An 18,513-nucleotide genomic window follows, 5' to 3' on the forward strand; every position below is an offset into this window, starting at 1 on the left:
CTCCGAAGACTCAGGGCGGCTTACAAGCTTAGCAGTAGCCTTCATTCTATGTATATGCCTGCTTATTGGGGCTTTCACACACACACACACCCAAGCGGCATTATTACAAAGTCAGCTTATTGCCCCCAACAATCTGGGTCCTCATTTTACCTACCTCGGAAGGATGGAAGGCTGAGTCAACCTATTAATAGCTATGGCAAAACCAGGTTGCAAAATTAGGCGTGATTCTGGACCTAATTGTGGTTGTAAATCAAGCACTGCCTTTATCTCTATTTGCAAAGAGACAGAGAGAAATGAAATGAGGGAAGTCTTAATATTTGTTTTAAGTTACCTCAGATTGAGGGGAAAGTATCTTCTTTTTAAATGATCATTAAGCAATAACTTCTTATAATTATCACATTAAGTGCTAGATATAAAAAGCCACAATAAACTTTATCTTTCAGGTTGGGATTTGCGGTCGCACCGGCAGTGGGAAATCTTCCCTTTCGTTGGCTTTCTTCAGAATGGTAGACATATTTGATGGTAAGTACTCCGAATCCGGTCTAGGGCAACTGGACGCAGCCAACTCAGCACAGCCAACTTGTCAGGGCCAACTCGCTGTGGGATGACTCGCCATGGCCCACTCATCGCGGGTGAAGAGTTACATTAATATCAAAGAAATGGTGGAATAGAATCATTAAAGGAAGGGTGCAAAAGGAAGGACCAAATGAAATGTGAAGGATAAAAACCAAAATAATTTTTTAAATTGTTTTAAATAACTAAATAAAATGGTTAAGCTGAAATTCTTAAAGTGAAATGTTGAGTGACAAAATATTTTTTAAAAAATTATTTTAAATACTTAAATTGAATTGTTGAATTGTCCCACGGGGGGGGGGGGTGTTGTGCTGCAGCAAGTTGGTCATGCTGAGCTGTCTGCCCCAATCAGTTGCAGCTCAGGATATGCGCAAAGTTTGGAATTTGAACTGCTCTCATTTCAAAATATCTCATCTTAAGTACTAAGTGTTCCAACCCTGAGACAGAGGGGGCGCAGTTTGTCCTAAAATCATTTCTAAAGTGCTTGAAACAGTCCTCATTATATTTGGGGTTTCTGTGCTGTGCACCTCTCATTGTGATCTAGAATCAGGTTGCACAGGTTGTGTGAAAATTTATCTCCTTCCCCTCTGCTATTTTGCGACTGGACTGGCTAACAAATCAGTACCCATCCAGAGGGCTCACATCCAGAGACTCACCAAGGAGCTGGTGATCTATCTGCTTTTGCTAGCAACAGATTCCCTGGGATGGTGTTTCTCAATCACTTGAAGATGGGTGGATTTCAACTTCCAGAATTCCCCAGGAATTCTGGGAGTTGAAGTCCACTCATCTTCAATTGACCAAGGTTAAGAATCACTGCCTTGGGAAATATAATCTTCTTACCCTTGATTCTCTGCTTCCCCCACCCCCACCCCCACCCCCCTTTTATATGTTCATCTACACCAGGGGTAGGCAACCTTGGCTCTTTTATGACTGGTGGACTTCACGTCCCAGAATTCCTGAGCCAGCATGGCTCAGCATGGAAACCTCTCCATATCTCCTCAGCATGTCTGGCTCAGGAATTCTGGGAGTTGACGTCCACGAGTCCTAAAAGAGCCAAGGTTGCCTACCCCTGATCTAGGGCATTTCAGTGTATTAGTTAAGCATTACCTCAGGGATAGGCAACTTTGGCTCTTTTATGACTCCTGGACTTCAACTCCCAGAATTCCTGAGCCAGCATGGCTCAGCTTGGAAACCTGTCCCTTTCCCCTCAGCATGGCTGGCTCAGGAATTCTGGGAGTTGAAGTCCACGAGTCCTAAAAGAGCCAAGGTTGCCTAGCCCTGAACACTATTGCTGATTGTTTGTGACCTTTCAGATACAGCCATGCACGGCCCATCACCAAAAAGGAAGGCATAAAACAGACAAGAAACCAAATTGAAATCTTATTGCCTGGCTGGTTTAGATCAGCTGCATTAAACCACTGCTCTTTCTCTTCTCTCACGGTTCAACACATCATAAATTATCCCTTTAGCAGCTCGTTAATCATGCACCATGCTCTCAAATGTTTGCCTTTAGGGGAAGAAAGAAAGGCAAAAGAGGAGACACAGACAAAACCAGAGGAGGTGTGGGTCATTTTTTATTTCTAATTCTCAGCTGGATTGATCCAGTTATCTCTTTTTTTCTGTGTGTTTAGGAAGAATTTCGATTGGGAGGCTTTGAATGCCTTCTATGACTTTTCTGCCTCTTGACAGGCGTCCCAATTTTTTTTCTGTTTGGGCCTTCCAAAAGCCAGAGAACCATAGAAAGCAAGCACAATTCATACAGCTGAGCTCCATCCGTGCTTTCTGAAAGGATATTCAGTGATAATTCTAAAGGAGATGCTTCTGATTGCCGTGTTAGTGGCCACTAAGGGCTATCACTCCTTAATTTCTTTCACTTTATGGCTCAGCTGAGTTATATGAGAAAAGACTACAAGACAAAAAGAGAGGGACAGACAGAGGAAAAACCGAAAAATTACCCAGATCTTGTCATGAGCAATAAAAGCTATTTTTGCCATCTCTTCATAATCCATATAGTAGGTCACATTTTTTTCCTTCCTTCCTTCCTTCCTTCCTTCCTTCCTTCCTTCCTTCCTTCCTTCCTTCCTTCCTCCCTCATTCATTCATTCATTCATTCATTCATTTACTGATTGTCAATGTAAAGGTAAAGGTAAAGGTTCCCCCGCACATGCGTGCTAGTCGTTTCCGACTCTAGGGGCCGGTGCTCATCTTCGTTTCAAAGCCGAAGAGCCAGCGCTTGTCCGAGGACGTCTCCGTGGTCATGTGGCCGGCATGACTAGACGCCAAAGGCACACAGAACGCTGTTACCTTCCCACCGTAGTGGTCCCTATTTTTCTACTTGCATTTTTACGTGCTTTCGAACTGCTAGGTTGGCAGAAGCTGGGACGAGGAACAGGCGCTCACTCTGCTACGCGGCACTCGGGATTCGACCCGCCAAACTGCCGACCTTCTGATCGACAAGCTCAGCGTCCTAACCCACTGAGCCACCGCGTCCCTTTTTGTCAATGAGTGGGGTTCAAATGGACACCATGATATTCTCCACAGTACTGTAAACTGCAGCTGTAGGGCGCAGACTAAGCCATGGCATTTTGGGAAAATTATTTCCAAAGGATTAAAATATCATGCAATCATTTATTTGCACACTCCGCAATTTCTAGTCTTATGGGGGATGCTCTCGTTTCTGACCGTCCCCTTGAAATTTCAAGTGATTTCTTCCAGGATCTCAGCCGTGTTTCTGGGAATTCCTATGTGTTCTGCCTGTTTTGCAGCTCATCTCTTTTGTTTTCCTCCAAATGGTTTCAAACAGGGAGGATTATCATTGATGGCATTGACATTACAAAGCTGCCTCTCGATCTGCTGCGTTCCAGGCTCTCTATAATCCTCCAGGATCCTATCTTGTTCAGTGGTTCGATTCGGTAAGTTCTTGTAGGTCAGAAAATTAGCTGTTTTTTATGGACCCGGGAATTTGGTAGAGCAGAGATTTCCTCAGCTCTGGTCCTGCAATGAATGCATCAGATCCTTTTCTGTGTCTGCTTTTGAATGCTATTGCTTACAGCTCCGACTGCTAAAAATGGAAAGCTTACCAGAATATTCTGGCATGGACAGACCCTGGTATGAGCTTGCTCAGTTTTGTGCAACAGTGCCTGGAGAGGTAGCATTCACATGACTCTTCACAGACATTGTCATGATGCTAATCCAGTGTTTTCTGTAAATTCAACAGACTCTGTTCATTTGGGTGGGTGTACAATAGGTGGATGATTTTTAAAATATTTTTTGGGGGAGAGGCGGGTTTGAGATACTAATTGTACTCTAGGAGCACAAAAGCGGAGATTTTAATGCAAAGCTGCCTTCAGTCTTGACTGCAGTATAACCAGAGGCTACACTGGACATTTTGAGATCTTAGTGGGTGAAGTGAATGATAATAACAGAGTTGGGAGGGATGCTGGAGGCCTTCTAGTCCAACCCGCTGCTCAAGCATGATGTGATATAGAAGTTGAATTTGGGGATTTTGGAGGATAGAGAAATTAATCAGCCGAATGGCTTACCATCAAAAGTTGTGGATGCTCCATCACTTGAGATTTTTAAGAAGAGACTGGACAGCCACTCGTCTGGAATGGCATGGGGTCTCCTGCTTGAGCAAAGAGGTTGGACTAGAAGACCTCCAAGGTCCCTTCCCATTCTGTTATTCTGTTATTTTTGAAAATGGAAGCTTAAGATATGGTTTACAATACTTTTTAACCTCAAAATGGTAGGTAAGCCACTAATTTTCAGCAAGAGTGGCCAAGATGACTCCAGAGATGATGTAGTAAAAATTCACACAGTCCTGGGTGACCGTGCTGCCCAACCCTGGTTTATTTCATGGTTCAGGACTCACACTCTGACACTGAAGAAACTTCTCCAGCTGTGTTTGATCAGCACCAGGGGGTTCCTGGCTTGGTCTCTCCTAAGGCTGACATCCCACTGATTCAGCTACAGCTGGTTCTTCAGAGTCTGAATAATAATAATAATAATAATAATAATAATAATAATAATAATAATAATAATAATAATAATAATAATTTTATTTATATACCGCCCTTCTCCCGAAGGACTCAGGGCGGTGAACAGGGCAAGCATAAAAAATACAGAATTACAAAAGTTAAAAAGGATTAAATATATGCCCAACTAAAAACAGTAAATACAAATATTAAAATAACAGTAAAAGACCCCACCCATCCCCCATCAGGCCAGGCCGGCTTGTTCAAATAAGAATGTCTTTAGATCGCGACGGAAGGAGCGAAGGTCAGGCGCCATCCGGAGCTCAACCGGTAACCGGTTCCATAGCTCCGGGGCGCCCACAGAGAAGGACCTCCCCCTGGGGGCCACCAATCGACATTCTCTGATCGGTGGCACCCTGAGGAGGCCCTCTCTGTGGGAACGCACAGGGCGGAGGGAAGTTGATGCCGGCAGCAGGTGTTCCCTAAGGTACTCCGGACCATTACCAGTACCTTGAATCTCACCCGGAAGACAACTGGCAACCAATGCAGCTCACGGAGCAGAGGTGTAACATGGGAGTATCGGGAGACTCCCAACACAACTCTCGCGGCTGCATTCTGTACCAGTTGGAGCCTCCGAGTGGTCCTCAAGGGCAGCCCCATGTAGAGAGCGTTGCAGTAGTCTAGACGAGAGGTCGCGAGCGCGTGAGTGACCGTACATAAGTCATCCCGGTCTAGATAGGGCCGCAACTGGCGCACCAGGCGAACCTGGGCGAAGGCCCCCCTAGTCACAGCCACTATGTGGTCTTCCAGAGTGAGCCGTGAATCTAGGAGGACTCCCAAGTTGCGAGCCCTATCCTAGGCCAGAGGTCTCCAAACCTGGCCCTTTTATGACTTGTGGACTTCAACTCCCAGAATTCCTCAGCCAGGCATGCTGGCTGAGGAATTCTGGGAATTGAAGTCCACAAGTCATAAAAGAGCCAAGTCTGAAGACCATGAGAGTTCTTTGATGTTAGTCTTCTGAGTTAGGGAAAGGGTTGGAGAAGGGAGGTTCCTACAAAGCAGCAGATTCAAGTCATTTTGAGAATATATTCTGCTGCCAAGATGGGTCAATAATAGATGCTTGGATGTCTCTTATCATCTCTCCTTTTCCTTTGTGCAGAATGTATCAAATGACTCTAGACCAGGAGTAAGCAACCTTGGCTCTTTTATGACTTGTGGACTTCAACTCCCAGAATTCCTGAGTCATCCTGGCTGGCTGAGGAATTCTGGGAATTGAAGTCCACAAGTCTTAAAGTTGCCAAGTTTGAAGACCCCAGGTCTAGACAGTCCAGAGTCAAATACAGGTACGTAGTCCTTGAGCTACGATCTGAATTGAGCCCAAAATTTATGTTCACTTAGGTGAAACATTTTTTAAGTGAGTTCTGCCCCCTTTTACAACCTTTCTTGCCACAGTTTGTTAAGTGAATCATTGCAGTTGTTAAGTTAGTAACACGGTTACTCAGTGAATCTGGCTTCCCCACTGACTTTGCTTGTCAGAAGGTCGCAAAAGATGAACCCAGCAAGAAATATTGGGACATTGCAACTGCCATAAATATAAGTCGGTTGCCAAGTGTCTGGATTTAGATTAGTTGACCATGGGGAGGCTGCAACACTCATAAGGGTGGAAAATGGTCATCCTCATAAATCACTTCTTTAAGTGCCGTTGTAACCTTGAACAGCCACTAAATGAACTGCTGTAAATCAAGGACTACACATAATTGATTTGTCTATTTCAAGTAGCCAAGACAAACAAATGGGCTAGAGGAAAACACATGCTAGAGATTAGAACTCATTGGATCAACAAATGACTGAATCCGTGGCTTTATCTAGAAAATTGAGGCGTTAATTCAGTTCCTAGTTCACAAGTCAGACCTATTGAGCGATGTCGTTTGGTTTGGTATTTTTCCATAGTTTTAATCTGGATCCAGAGTGCAAATGCACAGATGACACCCTTTGGGAAGCTTTGGAGATTGCTCAGTTGAAGAACATGGTCAAGGCCCTGCCTGGTGGGCTAGGTGGGTATATCAGAACAACTTTTTAGTGATAATCTAGGCCTGTCGACCTGTTCAACCCACAAGCGCACAGCAACTTTTGGGTTGTTCAGTGTTGTCAGGAGCTGAATCTGAGATGTAGCAAACTTGGTTTATGACCAAGTGGCAGCTTTGGAAAGGAGTTGCAGTCACTCTTGCCTCTCTGATGATTGGCAGCACTAGGATGGGATCTTCTTGCCCCATCAACCATCTCCAGCAGTGAACGCCCCCAAACCAACCAGCAAAGCCAAGTTTTAATACCCTCCTGGAAGGCCAAAAGGATAGGAGCAATTCGCACTCTGGTGGTAGAATGTTCCACAGGGCCACAGCGAAAAAGGCTCTTCTCCTTGACCCCACTCAACAGAATTCCTCAGCAGATGGGATCCATAGCAGGCCTCTTCCACTGGTGCGAGGGAGGAAGGCTAGTCCCATTCGGGTGAGACAGCTCTTCAGATACCTTGTTTTGATTCTAACTGTCCCATTCCCAGATGCTGTTGTAACTGAAGGTGGTGAGAACTTCAGTGTTGGGCAGAGACAACTCTTCTGTTTGGCCCGGGCTTTTGTACGTAAGAGCAGTATCCTCATTATGGATGAGGCCACCGCTTCCATTGATATGGCCACAGTAAGTAGGTGTATTTTCCTATGGTCCTTGGTTACTCATATTTTCTTTGCAACTAAACTTTTTTTTTAAAGGGGACTCCTTTGGTAGGACACTATAGGGAATGACCAGTCTAAACCTGAGGGTGGGGTCAAATGCATCATTAGTTTAAAATATCTACATCTGTGGAAGAAACTCAACCCCAACCCCTCTTGAAGTCCATCGACTTTTATCTGGTGCCAATTCGCCTTGACTATCAATAAATTCTTGGGTATAGGTAGCATGAAATAAACTTGTATTGCTTTGGAACTCTGTCCTGGTTCCTGACTTTTTGCATCTGACAAACAGTGGCTCCAGGTCCATTTTCCTTCTTCCAACTTTAGACAGAAGGGCATTGAGGAGTTTTCCATTAGTAACCCATACAGAGATCAATCCATTCAAGGGTCAATGAGATGAAGTCCCAAGATGGCCTTGCTCCAAGGCAGAATGATGCCTTCATTTCAAGCAGAAGATGATGAGAATGAGAGCAGAGATAAATGGACGAATGTGTCATGAAGTCCACCCTGGGTCCTCTCACTTTAATGGATTCTCTTGGTCATGGCGAAACATGACTCCTAACAAGAACTTGGATGAAAATTCATTGGTCAGTCTGGTCAACTTCTGGACATGGACTATGAGGGCAGCCCCAGTTTTTCTGTTGCTGTAGACCAGGGGTGTCCAAGCTTGGCAACTTTATAACCTAGCTGACTGAGGAATTCTGGAAGTTGAAGTCCACAGGTATTAAAGTTGCTAAGCTTGGACACCCCTGATGTAGACATTCTTTGTGACCCAACAGGATGAGTGTCCCAGTGATGCTTTTCCAAAAGGCAACTGGACTTTCTTGGTTTTTTTCTCTTGAAAACATTTTGCTTCTCATCCAAGAAGCTTCATAACTGAAGATGTTTCTTGGATGAGAAGCTAAACATTTTCAAGGGGGAAAAAACCCATAAAAGTTCAGTTGCCTTTTGGAAAAGCACCTTTGAGACAATCATGAACTGGGTGATTTGAGATTCTCCATAGACCACAGGATGAATGGTTTGAGTGAGCACCTACTTGACAGATGCTCACCTCACCTTGCAGACTTCCAAATAAAGTGGTTTGGCCTAGTCAAAAGACGTTCTCAAAGCTAGAAGACTACTCCTGTTAAAATTAATTTTGCAAGAATCTCAGGAATGTTCTTTGATAACTCCCGTTTTTATTTTTCCCAGGAAAACATTCTACAAAAAGTTGTAATGACGGCCTTCGCAGATCGCACAGTGTTAACAATTGCTGTAAGTAGACATTTCCTCATGGGCTGCCTTTCCTACTTCAGCAGATCATAAATGTCTTCTCTAGAAGAAATTAAGGACCTCTACAATTTAGAAATATTTGTTTATGTAGGTATAATGTACGGTAGGTATCTAATTATGTCTGTGTTTGGACATCATTATACAAGCTCCATATTTTGAAATGAAGAGTCCTATGAATCAAGCTATAGGGATGCTACCATGCACAATAATATCATCTGATGAATTTTGACTTCCCAGTTTAGACCAGTTCACAGGCCCTTTGCCTCCTTGGTCACTTAAAAACCATTCTTCTACTATACTTGGCTTTTAATTTAATAATACTCCTGCATACCAGTAAAGGCTGCAGAGTAAAATGTAGCTCCCATTTGCACAAAACTAGCCTAACCTGAAGATCAGTAGAGCAAAATGAAAGCATTTTCTCAGGATGGTTCGATCTTACTTTATTGAATGCCAAAGAAAAAAAGGAGAGAGGAGAGGGAGGAGAGGAGAGAGTGAGAGGAAGGAAGGAAGGAAGGAAGGAAGGAAGGAAGGAAGGAAGGAAGGAAGGAAGGAAGGAAGGAAGGAAGGAAGGAAGGAAAAAAAATGTGACCAAGACTTTTGTAATGTATTGGGTTTTGTCTTACTAAAGAGTATCACGTGGGGTTAATTGCTGGAAGGTTGTTTAAGCAGGGAAGCTGGCTAACGGCTCCCAGCTCCTCAGACAACCCGTCTCCAGCGCCGCCATTGGCTGCCTCTAGGGCGGCAATAGGTTGCTTTAAACCTATTGGCCGCCACCTAGAGGCCAGGGTATAAATAGCTGCATTCGCAGCCCTGTTTCTCAGTTCAGTTCCTGTGTAAGCAAATAAAGAATGATTCTTGCTGAACTCACTCTCCTCGTCTCGTCAATCAAGCAACGAACCCAGTATATAACAACTTTCTTGCAGAATGTTCTCTTAGTTCTCTAGCCTACAGCCCAAGAATTTCCTGTGCTTCTCCTTCCAAGTGCTAACGAGGTCTGATCTTGCTTCTGAGCCCAAGGAAAGTCAACTAGATAGTCCTGCTACAGCAGATCCACTACCAGGGGTCTAAAACTAGACAAACTAGAGGTCCAGCTAAACAATCTCTCTGCTCAGGCTGCTTTTCCCCCCTGGAGAGAATGGGATAGCTGGATAAGTAAAATGCGTGAATGGGAAAAATGAGCAAGGAAGGGGGAGGGGAATCTGAGATAGGCCACTGGTTTTGCTTGCTGAGGACCACCGTAATTCTGACCACTGGTTTCTCTACTTGCCTCTTCACTTTCCATATTGTCCATCAGACTAATTCATTCTGTGTCCTATTTTGGGAAGGTGTTCTCTTTCTGTTATTTCCTCTGCTTTTGCTTTGCTTTTCCTTGCTTTTCCTTCCAGCACCGAGTCTCCAACATCCTGGATGCCCAACTTGTCTTAGTCCTTTCGGATGGGGTGGTTGTTGAGTGTGACTCAGCTGCCAATCTGCTCCTCAAGGCGGATGGGCTCTTCACCACTTTGGTGAAGACCAACAAATAGTTGCTCCAGCTCAGGATTCCCGCAAGGATTTTGGCCTTCTGGTACTGCTGTTTTAGTTTTTCTTCTTCTTCTTTCTGCTTCTTCTCTCTGTCCAACTTCCAAGAGTTTATTCTTGATCTTAGTTTGGCTTGGCACTTTCTGGGTTTGTCTAACCATGCCAAGGTCACAGATTGAAAAAAAGGAAGATTTGTTTCACCACACTGGGGGAAACCCCCCCCCCCTGCATGTCTGCGTTCTTGATTTACTCTTCACCAACAACTTTGAACAATTCTGGGCCTGATAATCTCAAGAAAACAAGAGATTTAAAAAAATTAAACTCTCCTTCAAGTCTGACTCTACTCCTAGTGATGACACTGAGATTTTCTTGTGATGTTTCTGGGCAGAAATATAGAATGGAGTAGAGCAGAACATAATACTTTATTTGAACAATCGTGATTGGAATTCACTTCCAATCAATCATGATTGGAATTCATTTCCAAATCTACTCTATGCCCTGTTGATCTTTGACTCAGGTACTAGCCAAGACCAAACCTGGTTAGTTCCCAGACAGATGAGATGGGGACGCCCCGTGCTGAGATGTTGTATATTTTTTTCACCCATCCAGACTTTTATAATCAGCAAAGAAGGTTTCTCTGCAACTTCTCAGCCTTGATTGTCTTCAGGTTAACATGGGATAGAGAGTAACTTTGGCTTTCAAGATTCTTTTATTACACCCAACAATAGCCAGCTTGGTGTAGTGGTTAAGATGCTGGCTTAGAAGCCAGGAGACTGTGAGTTCTAGTCCCATCTTAGGCGTGAAAGACTCTGGGTGACTTTGGACCAATCACAGGAGGTGGTGAGTTCTAGTCCTGCCGTAGCCATGAAAGGCAGCTGGATGACTCTGGGCCAGTCATTCTCAGCCTGATTCACCTCACAAGGTTGTTGTGGGGAAAATAGGGGGAGGAAGGAGTATTATGAATGTAATAAAGGCAGGATGAATGAATGAATGAATGAATGAATGAATGAATGAACAAACAAATGGAATAGCAGACTTCTAGTGGGCCTTATGATGTTTGTTTCCTGACCTACTGAAAGGGCTAACCGTTAAAAAAACAAATAACATGCTTGTATATATTTTTTAAATTGCAGCATCGAGTCCACACCATCCTTACTGCAGACGTGGTTATTGTGATGAAACGAGGGATCATTTTGGAAAATGACACACCTGAGAATCTGCTGGCCCAAGAAGACAGCATCTTCGCCTCTTTTGTTCGGGCTGACAATTGAAAAAGCCACAAGGTTGCATGTGGTTGGCTTTTTCAATGATAATAATAATAATAATAATAATAATAATAATAATAATAATAATAATAATAATAATAATAATAATGATGATGATGATGATGATGATGATGATGATGATGATGATGATGATGATGAAAGAAGGAAGTTCCTCGCCTCTCCCCTTTTATATATAACTTATCACTGGATTTTTCCATTTGTAATTTTTATAAAACTCAAGTGCATGATGTTAAGTGGCAAAGCAATAAATTCTTCACCGAAGGCTAGAGCAATCCTTTTGCATGTTTCTTCAATAGATCTTGTAAGACCAGGATGAGCATTTCATATCTCCAAAAAAAAAAGACTCCTTAAAAGGTTTTCCAATTTGGCAAACCAAAGAACTTACTAGTAGCAGAATTCCTAGACAAAGGGGAAAAAAATGTCTGAGCACTTTTTTTCCCCCCTGGAAGTGGAAAAAATAAAGGGACTGAGACCATCCAGGAAAACCCGATTGCTAAATTTTTTTACTGGAAAGGGTTACACGAGCGCAGGTAGACTTTTCAATCTGTAGAAAAGTCCTGTTCTCCCTGGGACTTTAATAAATAAGCATCCTTAGACTGCATCTTCATTCAGAATTAAGAGATCCCCATTGAGGTGGCACAGTGGTAAACTAATTTTTGCTGAATTTGCGTCTTTTGCACTTGGGAACACTCTGAAGCTCCTAACTCTTAAAGAAATGTATTAATGAACTGAATTATCGAATAAAATAGCGACGAGGTTTAAAAAAGAATCCTGGTTTTTGTTTTTTTGTTTTTCTCTTCTTTAGAGTCTGGCTCCGCTTATTTTATCAGCGCAGCTCAAGGAACTGTCAGAGAAGAGAAATCATAGCCTTTTTACGAAGGTCCCAACGGGTCAGATAATTGTGCTAGTTCTTCCAAAGCACTTGAAACCCTTAACTGAAATGGTTTTCATCCAATGCAAGAAAACTAGGGAAATGAGTTGCCAAGAATTATTTCTAATATTTGAGTTTTCTCCACAAAAAACAATCAGGAAAATACGGGCAGTCCTGAAACCTCATTTAGTGACCATTCAAAATTGCAACAGCACTGAAAAAAGTAACTTTTGACCAGTACTCACGACCACTACAGCATCCCCAAAGTCACTTGATCAAAATTTGGACGCTTGGCAACTGGCATATGTTTACAACCGTTGCAGCGTCCTAGGGCAGGGGTAGTCAACCTTGGCTCTTTTATGACTCGTGGACTTCAACTCCCAGAATTCCTGAGCCAGCCATGCTGAGGGGAAAGGGAGAGGTTTCCAAGCTGAGCCATGCCGGCTCAGGAATTCTGGGAGTTGAAGTCCACGAGTCATAAAAGAGCCAAGGTTGACTACCCCTGTATCTGTCCATGAGCCTAGAGCAGGGGTGGAGAATCTTGGCTCTTTTATGACTTGTGGACTTCAACTCCCAGAATTCCTGAGCCAGCCATGCTGAGGGGAAAGAGAGAGGTTTCCAAGCTGAGCCATGCTGGCTCAGGAATTCTGGGAGCTGAAATCCACGAGTCATAAAAGAGCCAAGGTTGCCTACCCCTGTCCTAGGGAGATGTAGTCACCATCTGTGACCTTCGCTACAAAGTCAATGAGGGAAGGTGGATCCACTTAGCGACTGCAGCGATCCGTTTAGCATCCATGGCAAAAAAAAAAGATGGGGCAGGAGTCACTTAGCAGCTGCCTTGCTTAGCAACAGAAATTTGGGGCCCAATTGTGGTCATAAGTCAAGGACTACCTATATGCTATTAATGGAGGATGTAGCAAGAAGGATGGACAGAGGTTTTCCCAACGGAAGGCACTGCCTCCCAGCGGTATCTCAGAGGCCCAGATTGCGCGTAACGACAATGAACTTTTAATGCCCTCCGCTGAGTAAAGTAAATTAGAGTAAAGTTTTACTGTATATCAGCTTTTATTATCATTCGCAGCTCACTATGGGAACTAGCAGTTGTATTTGCAGTCCCTTGGGGAAATGGAATTCCATTTTTTTCACTGTGGCCAAATACTGAGTTATTTTGGATTGAACTCTGTAACACAAATCCTAAATTCACACACACACACACACACACACACACACACACACACACACACCCTTGGACCTGAAGCACCAGTTCAGAGTCTATTCCTGAACCTTTTCTTCAGGGATAGGACATCTATGACTTTCCAGGTGTTGCTGAGCTACAATTCCCAAAATAACTACATAGCCTGGTCTACGAGGCAGCAGTAGGCCGCTGGACTAGGAATAATAGAATCGTAAGGGTGGGAGGGACCTTGGAGGTCTTCTAGTCCAACCGCCCTGTCCAAGGCAAGAGACCTGATACCATCCTGGATAGATGGCTGGCCAATCTTTTCTTGAAGACCTCCAGCGATGGAGCACCCACAACATCTGGAGGCAAGCTGTTACACTGATTAATTGTTCTCGGCCAGGAAATTTGTCCGTAATTATAGGTTGTATTTCACTTTGATGAGTTTCCATCTGTTACTTCTTGTCCTCCCTCAGGTGCTTTGAAGAATAGGTCAATGCACTCCTCTCTATAACTGCCCCTTAATTACTGGAAGACAGCTGTTATGTCTCTTAGCAATCCTCCTCTTCATTAGACTAGACCAGGGGTAGGCAACCTTGGCTCTTTTATGACTCGTGGACTTCAACTCCCAGAATTCCTGAGCCAGCCATGCAGAGTTGGGAAAGGGAGAGGTTTCCATGCTCAGCCATGCTGGCTGCTCAGGAATTCTGGGAGTTGAAGTCCACGAGTCATAAAAGAGCCAAGGTTGCCTACCCCTGGACTAGACATACCTAGTTCCCTTAACTGTTCATTGCACAGTTTAGCCTCCGAAGCCCTTATCATCTTTGCTGCTCTTCTCTGCACACTTTCCAGGGTCTTTTTGTATCATAGCATCCAGAACTGTCTTCAACAACATCTGGAGAACCCTCACGTGCACCATCCTTAGTTCGCTGCGCAATCGTAGCCTTCTGCAGTAGAGTGCCTTCATTCCAAGCCCTCTGCCAGATGTGGCATCTGAAAAGCAGGTTGGAAAAGATGGCTTTTTTGCTTCTAAGCCCCAGAGTCCCGTGAAGGGGCAGCTGGACAAAGAACTGTCCTATTCTGGGGTTTCCAGAGGCTGTGATATAATCTCAAAACCACAAGTGGAAAGCAAAAGTTTTATATGTAAAAAAAAAAATCTGCTCCTTTGGGAATGAAGCGAAAGCAGCCGGATTTTTGCAGTTCCTTTGGGAAAAGACCAGCTTCCTATCTTAAGTTGAAAACAGGACTTGCCCAGCAAATCCCTAAACTGTCAACAGTGAATTCCTACTAACTTTTTCCTAGCAGCTGGAGTCCCTTTGCTTTAAACGTGGTGCTTCCCCATCCCCCACCCCCTTGTTCTCTTTGGGGCAATCAATTCAGATTAGCACTTGTGGCAGAATTCTTAACTCTGACAGACTGAAAACAGCTGCAGAGCTTAGTCCCAATCAATGGAAGAGCAAAGTCTCAAGGCAAATTCTTGGCTGCTGTTACCAGGATCCATGTTTATCTTTCCAACTATGGCTGGTAAGCACAGCAATGGCCAAGTGAGGCTTGGCTGAGACCCAAAGGGAAAAGACTCTTCCCCTTCATTCCCTCTCTACTCCCTAAGCACTAAGGCAGGGCTTTTCAACCTTTTCACCCATTGTACCACTTTTAGGATATGGCAACGTCCGAGTACCGCCAGTCGCTTAGCAAGGTCTCAAAAACTTGATGACCAAAAAAAAAAAAGGAAAAAAGTGATGAAGTACAGGTAGTTCTCGACTTACAACAGTTCGCTTAGTGACTGTTCGAAGTTACAGTGGCACTGAAAAAATTGCCCCCCTCCAAGCCACAGACGAGCAAGACACCTGCCTGCCTGCCTGCTTGCGCTCTTCCTCCTGTCCGAGGTTTTCATTGTTGTGAGCATTTCTGTTGAGGATTGGCAGTGGGGATGGGGTGGGGGGGGTGTTTGGTTTTTATTTCCCCTCCCCTCTGCTGGGTGGTTGCAGCAGGTTTTGGTCACTTCACATGACCCTGGGACACTGTGACCGTCATAAATATGAATCAGTTGCCAAGCAGCTGAATGTAAATCACAAGACCTTGGAGATGCTGCAACATTCCAGCTGATCGGCGCTTCTGGGCTCAGCAGAAGCGCCAGGATCAGCGCCAAGGTCCAGCTGGAGCTTGGTGCTGATCCTGGCGCTTCCGCTGAGCCCTGAAAGCTCTGCAGCTCCAGCCGTTTCTCGCTCGGCCTTGTGTGGTGCTGCCACCAGTTCAGCTCATTCCCTTCTCCCATTACCACTTTTCTAGGATGGTCACGTACCACCTGCCAGGTGACAATGTACCACAGGTGGTACCCGTACCACTGGTTGAAAAGCCCTGCACTAAGGGTTGGGGGGGGGAATCAAAATTTGATCTTATGCAACTGGCAAAACAGAAGGCTTGGTACAATCCTGAGAAAGGATCGATCAAGGCTTTGTATTTTGCTCCTGAATCCACTTCAATTTTCCAGGAAGCACATTGAAAAATTCAACCTTCACGACTTGCCTCCAGAAGTTGTGGGTGCTCCAGCCCTGGAGGTTTTCAAGAAGAGACTGGACAGCTATTTGTCTGAAATCTTATACGGTTTCCTGCTTGAGAAGGGGGTTGGACTAGAAGACCTCCAAGGTCCCTTCCGACTCGGTTATTCTATTAATCCACTATGTACATTTTTTATTATTATTTAAATTCTTTCACCCAATGAACTCGGCAAACAATATTGCCCAAACTGCCTTCATTGCAGACTTTTTTTTCTGAACATCCACATTTTTTGAGCTGCCTTTACAAAATTCAGAAACAGGTCATTATTGATATGTAACACTCTTGTAATATCCATGTAGATTCAAGAAGTATGAACTGGGTTTTTAGTCCCTGTATAAATCATATGAATTGCCCAAACTGAAGGGAGATTAGGGGGTTAAAAAAAACCCCATTCCTGATAAGTTCCTGCATAGACTAGTTTAACTCAGCAACTTAGGTAAAAACCTAAAGCTGATTCTGACAAAAATGTGGAATGTATTGCATTAAACTATTAGTATTGTTCAGTCACTAACTTGTGTCCAACTCTCTGCAACCCCGTGGACCATAGCACACCAGGCCCTCCCTGTCCTCCACTGTCTCCCAGAATTTGCCCAAATTTATGTTCATTGTGTCAACAACACTATCCACCCATCTCATCCTCTGCTCTCCCCTTCTCCTTTTGCCTTCAATCTTTCCCAGCATCAGGGTCCAATGATCTCCATCCCCCAGCAAAAAATGGGGGATCAGATGCATTTGGAATTTGAGCACGTGCCATGGACATTCTCAAAAACAAAGATGTTGAGACTCTGGAAAGAGTCCAGAGAAGAGCAACAAAGATGATCAAGGGTCTGGAGGCTAAAACATATAAGGAAGGGTTGCTGGAATTGGGTATGTCTAGTCTAATGAAGAGAAGAACTAGAGGTGACATGATAACAGTGTTCCAATATCTCAGGGGCTGCCCCAAAGAAGAGGGAGTCAAGCTATTCTCCAAAGCGCCCGAAGGCAGGACAAGAAGCAATGGATGGAAACTAACCAAAGAGAGAAGCAACCTAGAACTAAGGAGAAACTTCCTGACAGTTAGAACAATTAACCAGTGGAACAACCTGCCTCCAGAAGCAGTGAATGCTCCAACATTGGAAGTTTTTAAGAAGAGAATGGACAGCCGTTTGTCTGAAATGGTATAGGGTTTCCTGCCTGAGCAGGGAGTTGGACTAGATGACCTCCAAGGTCCGTTCCAACTTTATTATTATTATTGTTGTTGTTGTTTTGTTGTTATTGTTATTTTGTTGTTGTTGTTGTTATTTTCCACGATGGGGTCCTGACCATTTAAGAAAGGGCTGCCGTAACGAGGATAGGCAATCACTAAACACCATTTTCCCAGAAGACAAATGATGGTGACCCTTTTGGGCACTGCTTCAAGTCAGTGGGATGCTCTTACTTTCTCATCCTTTAGAAATGGGAGATGGCCTTGGAAACACCACGCTGGAGTTTCGTCATATTTTAAGGACGCTAATGGGACCTTTGGAGGGATCCAGAAAGCTTCTTGGAAGCGATGAGCAAAACGTGTATTTTGCTTTGCCACAGGCCACCTTCCCATTTTAACCCAAAGGCTATTGTGAAGAAATTAAGAGGAAGGAGGGGGGGGCAAAGGCAGGAGAGGTGCTTAAGATCTCCACTGGACCCGTGTGGAGACCCCCATGGATACCACATTGCCAAATTCAGAACTAAGCGGTAGTGTCATTTGGAAGCAGAAAGCGATATGTACACAGAGCTTGCGGTTATAAGTCATGACATCTGTGTGATGTATGATCCATCATACATCATGAATGCCTTCTTCAAGCATGGTGAAAACGAGCCACATCTCTGTGTGAACCCCACCGCTATAAGGAAGCCCAGGCTGAACCAAAATGTTTGTAACTGAAAAACCACACTGAAAATCTTAGGGCCAAGTGGTGACAAAGATGACACAGGAGGTGAGGAAAGGCTCTCTGGAGACAAGATGAAGGATCTTGGCTTCTTCAGTGTGAAGAAAAGACTATTGGAAAAGGTCATAAATGGCCACTACCCAGATTTTAGAACAGGGGTCTTCAAACTTGGCCCTTTTATGAGTTGTGGACTTCAACTCCCAGAATTCCTCAGCCAGGCACACTGGCTGAAGAATTCTGGGAGTTGAAGTCCACAAGTCATAAAAGGGCCAAGTTTGAAGACCCCTGTTTTAGAATAACAGGGTTGGAAGGGACCTGGGAGGTCATCTAGTCCAACCCCCTGCTTAGGCAGGAAACCCTATACCATTTCAGACAAACGGTTGTCCAATCTCTTCTTAAAAAATGTATGTTGTAATGTATGGCTGGGGGCAGTTGTACCATAAGGAAGGCTGAGCGCCAAAGAAGTGATGCTTTCGAATTGTGGTGTTGGAGAAGGCTCCCGAGAGTCCCTTTGACTGCAAGAAGATCAGATCAGTCAGTCCTAAAGGAAACCAACCCTGGCCGTTCTTTGTAAAGATGGAGACTGAAGCTGGAGCTCAAATACTTTGGCCACCAAATGAGAAGAGAAACTCCTTGGAGAAGACCACGATGTTGGG

At 44.2% G+C, this 18,513-nt stretch overlaps 1 protein-coding gene across 2 annotated transcripts in view; it reads left to right on the forward strand.

The window, feature by feature from the left end:
* The window catches only part of ABCC9 (ATP binding cassette subfamily C member 9), a 97,581-nt gene extending 85,466 nt beyond the window's left edge, over positions 1 to 12,115 (forward strand). Inside the window, exons 33-39 of one of the 2 annotated variants that reach the window (XM_083365267.1) lie at positions 444 to 522; positions 3,377 to 3,485; positions 6,498 to 6,601; positions 7,105 to 7,238; positions 8,462 to 8,524; positions 9,928 to 10,106; positions 11,194 to 11,325. In XM_083365267.1, coding sequence (XP_083221393.1) covers positions 444 to 522; positions 3,377 to 3,485; positions 6,498 to 6,601; positions 7,105 to 7,238; positions 8,462 to 8,524; positions 9,928 to 10,065 — 627 coding nt within the window. In that variant the 3' untranslated portion in view covers positions 10,066 to 10,106; positions 11,194 to 11,325. Of the gene's footprint in view, positions 1 to 443; positions 523 to 3,376; positions 3,486 to 6,497; positions 6,602 to 7,104; positions 7,239 to 8,461; positions 8,525 to 9,927; positions 10,107 to 11,193 lie in introns of both variants that reach the window. The other variant, XM_083365266.1, reaches the window with a different exon arrangement.
* The last annotated feature ends 6,398 nt before the right edge of the window (positions 12,116 to 18,513 follow it).

The sequence above is a fragment of the Vipera ursinii genome (genome assembly GCF_947247035.1).
Source record: "Vipera ursinii genome assembly, chromosome: 6".
Classification (NCBI taxonomy): Eukaryota; Metazoa; Chordata; class Lepidosauria; order Squamata; family Viperidae; genus Vipera; species Vipera ursinii.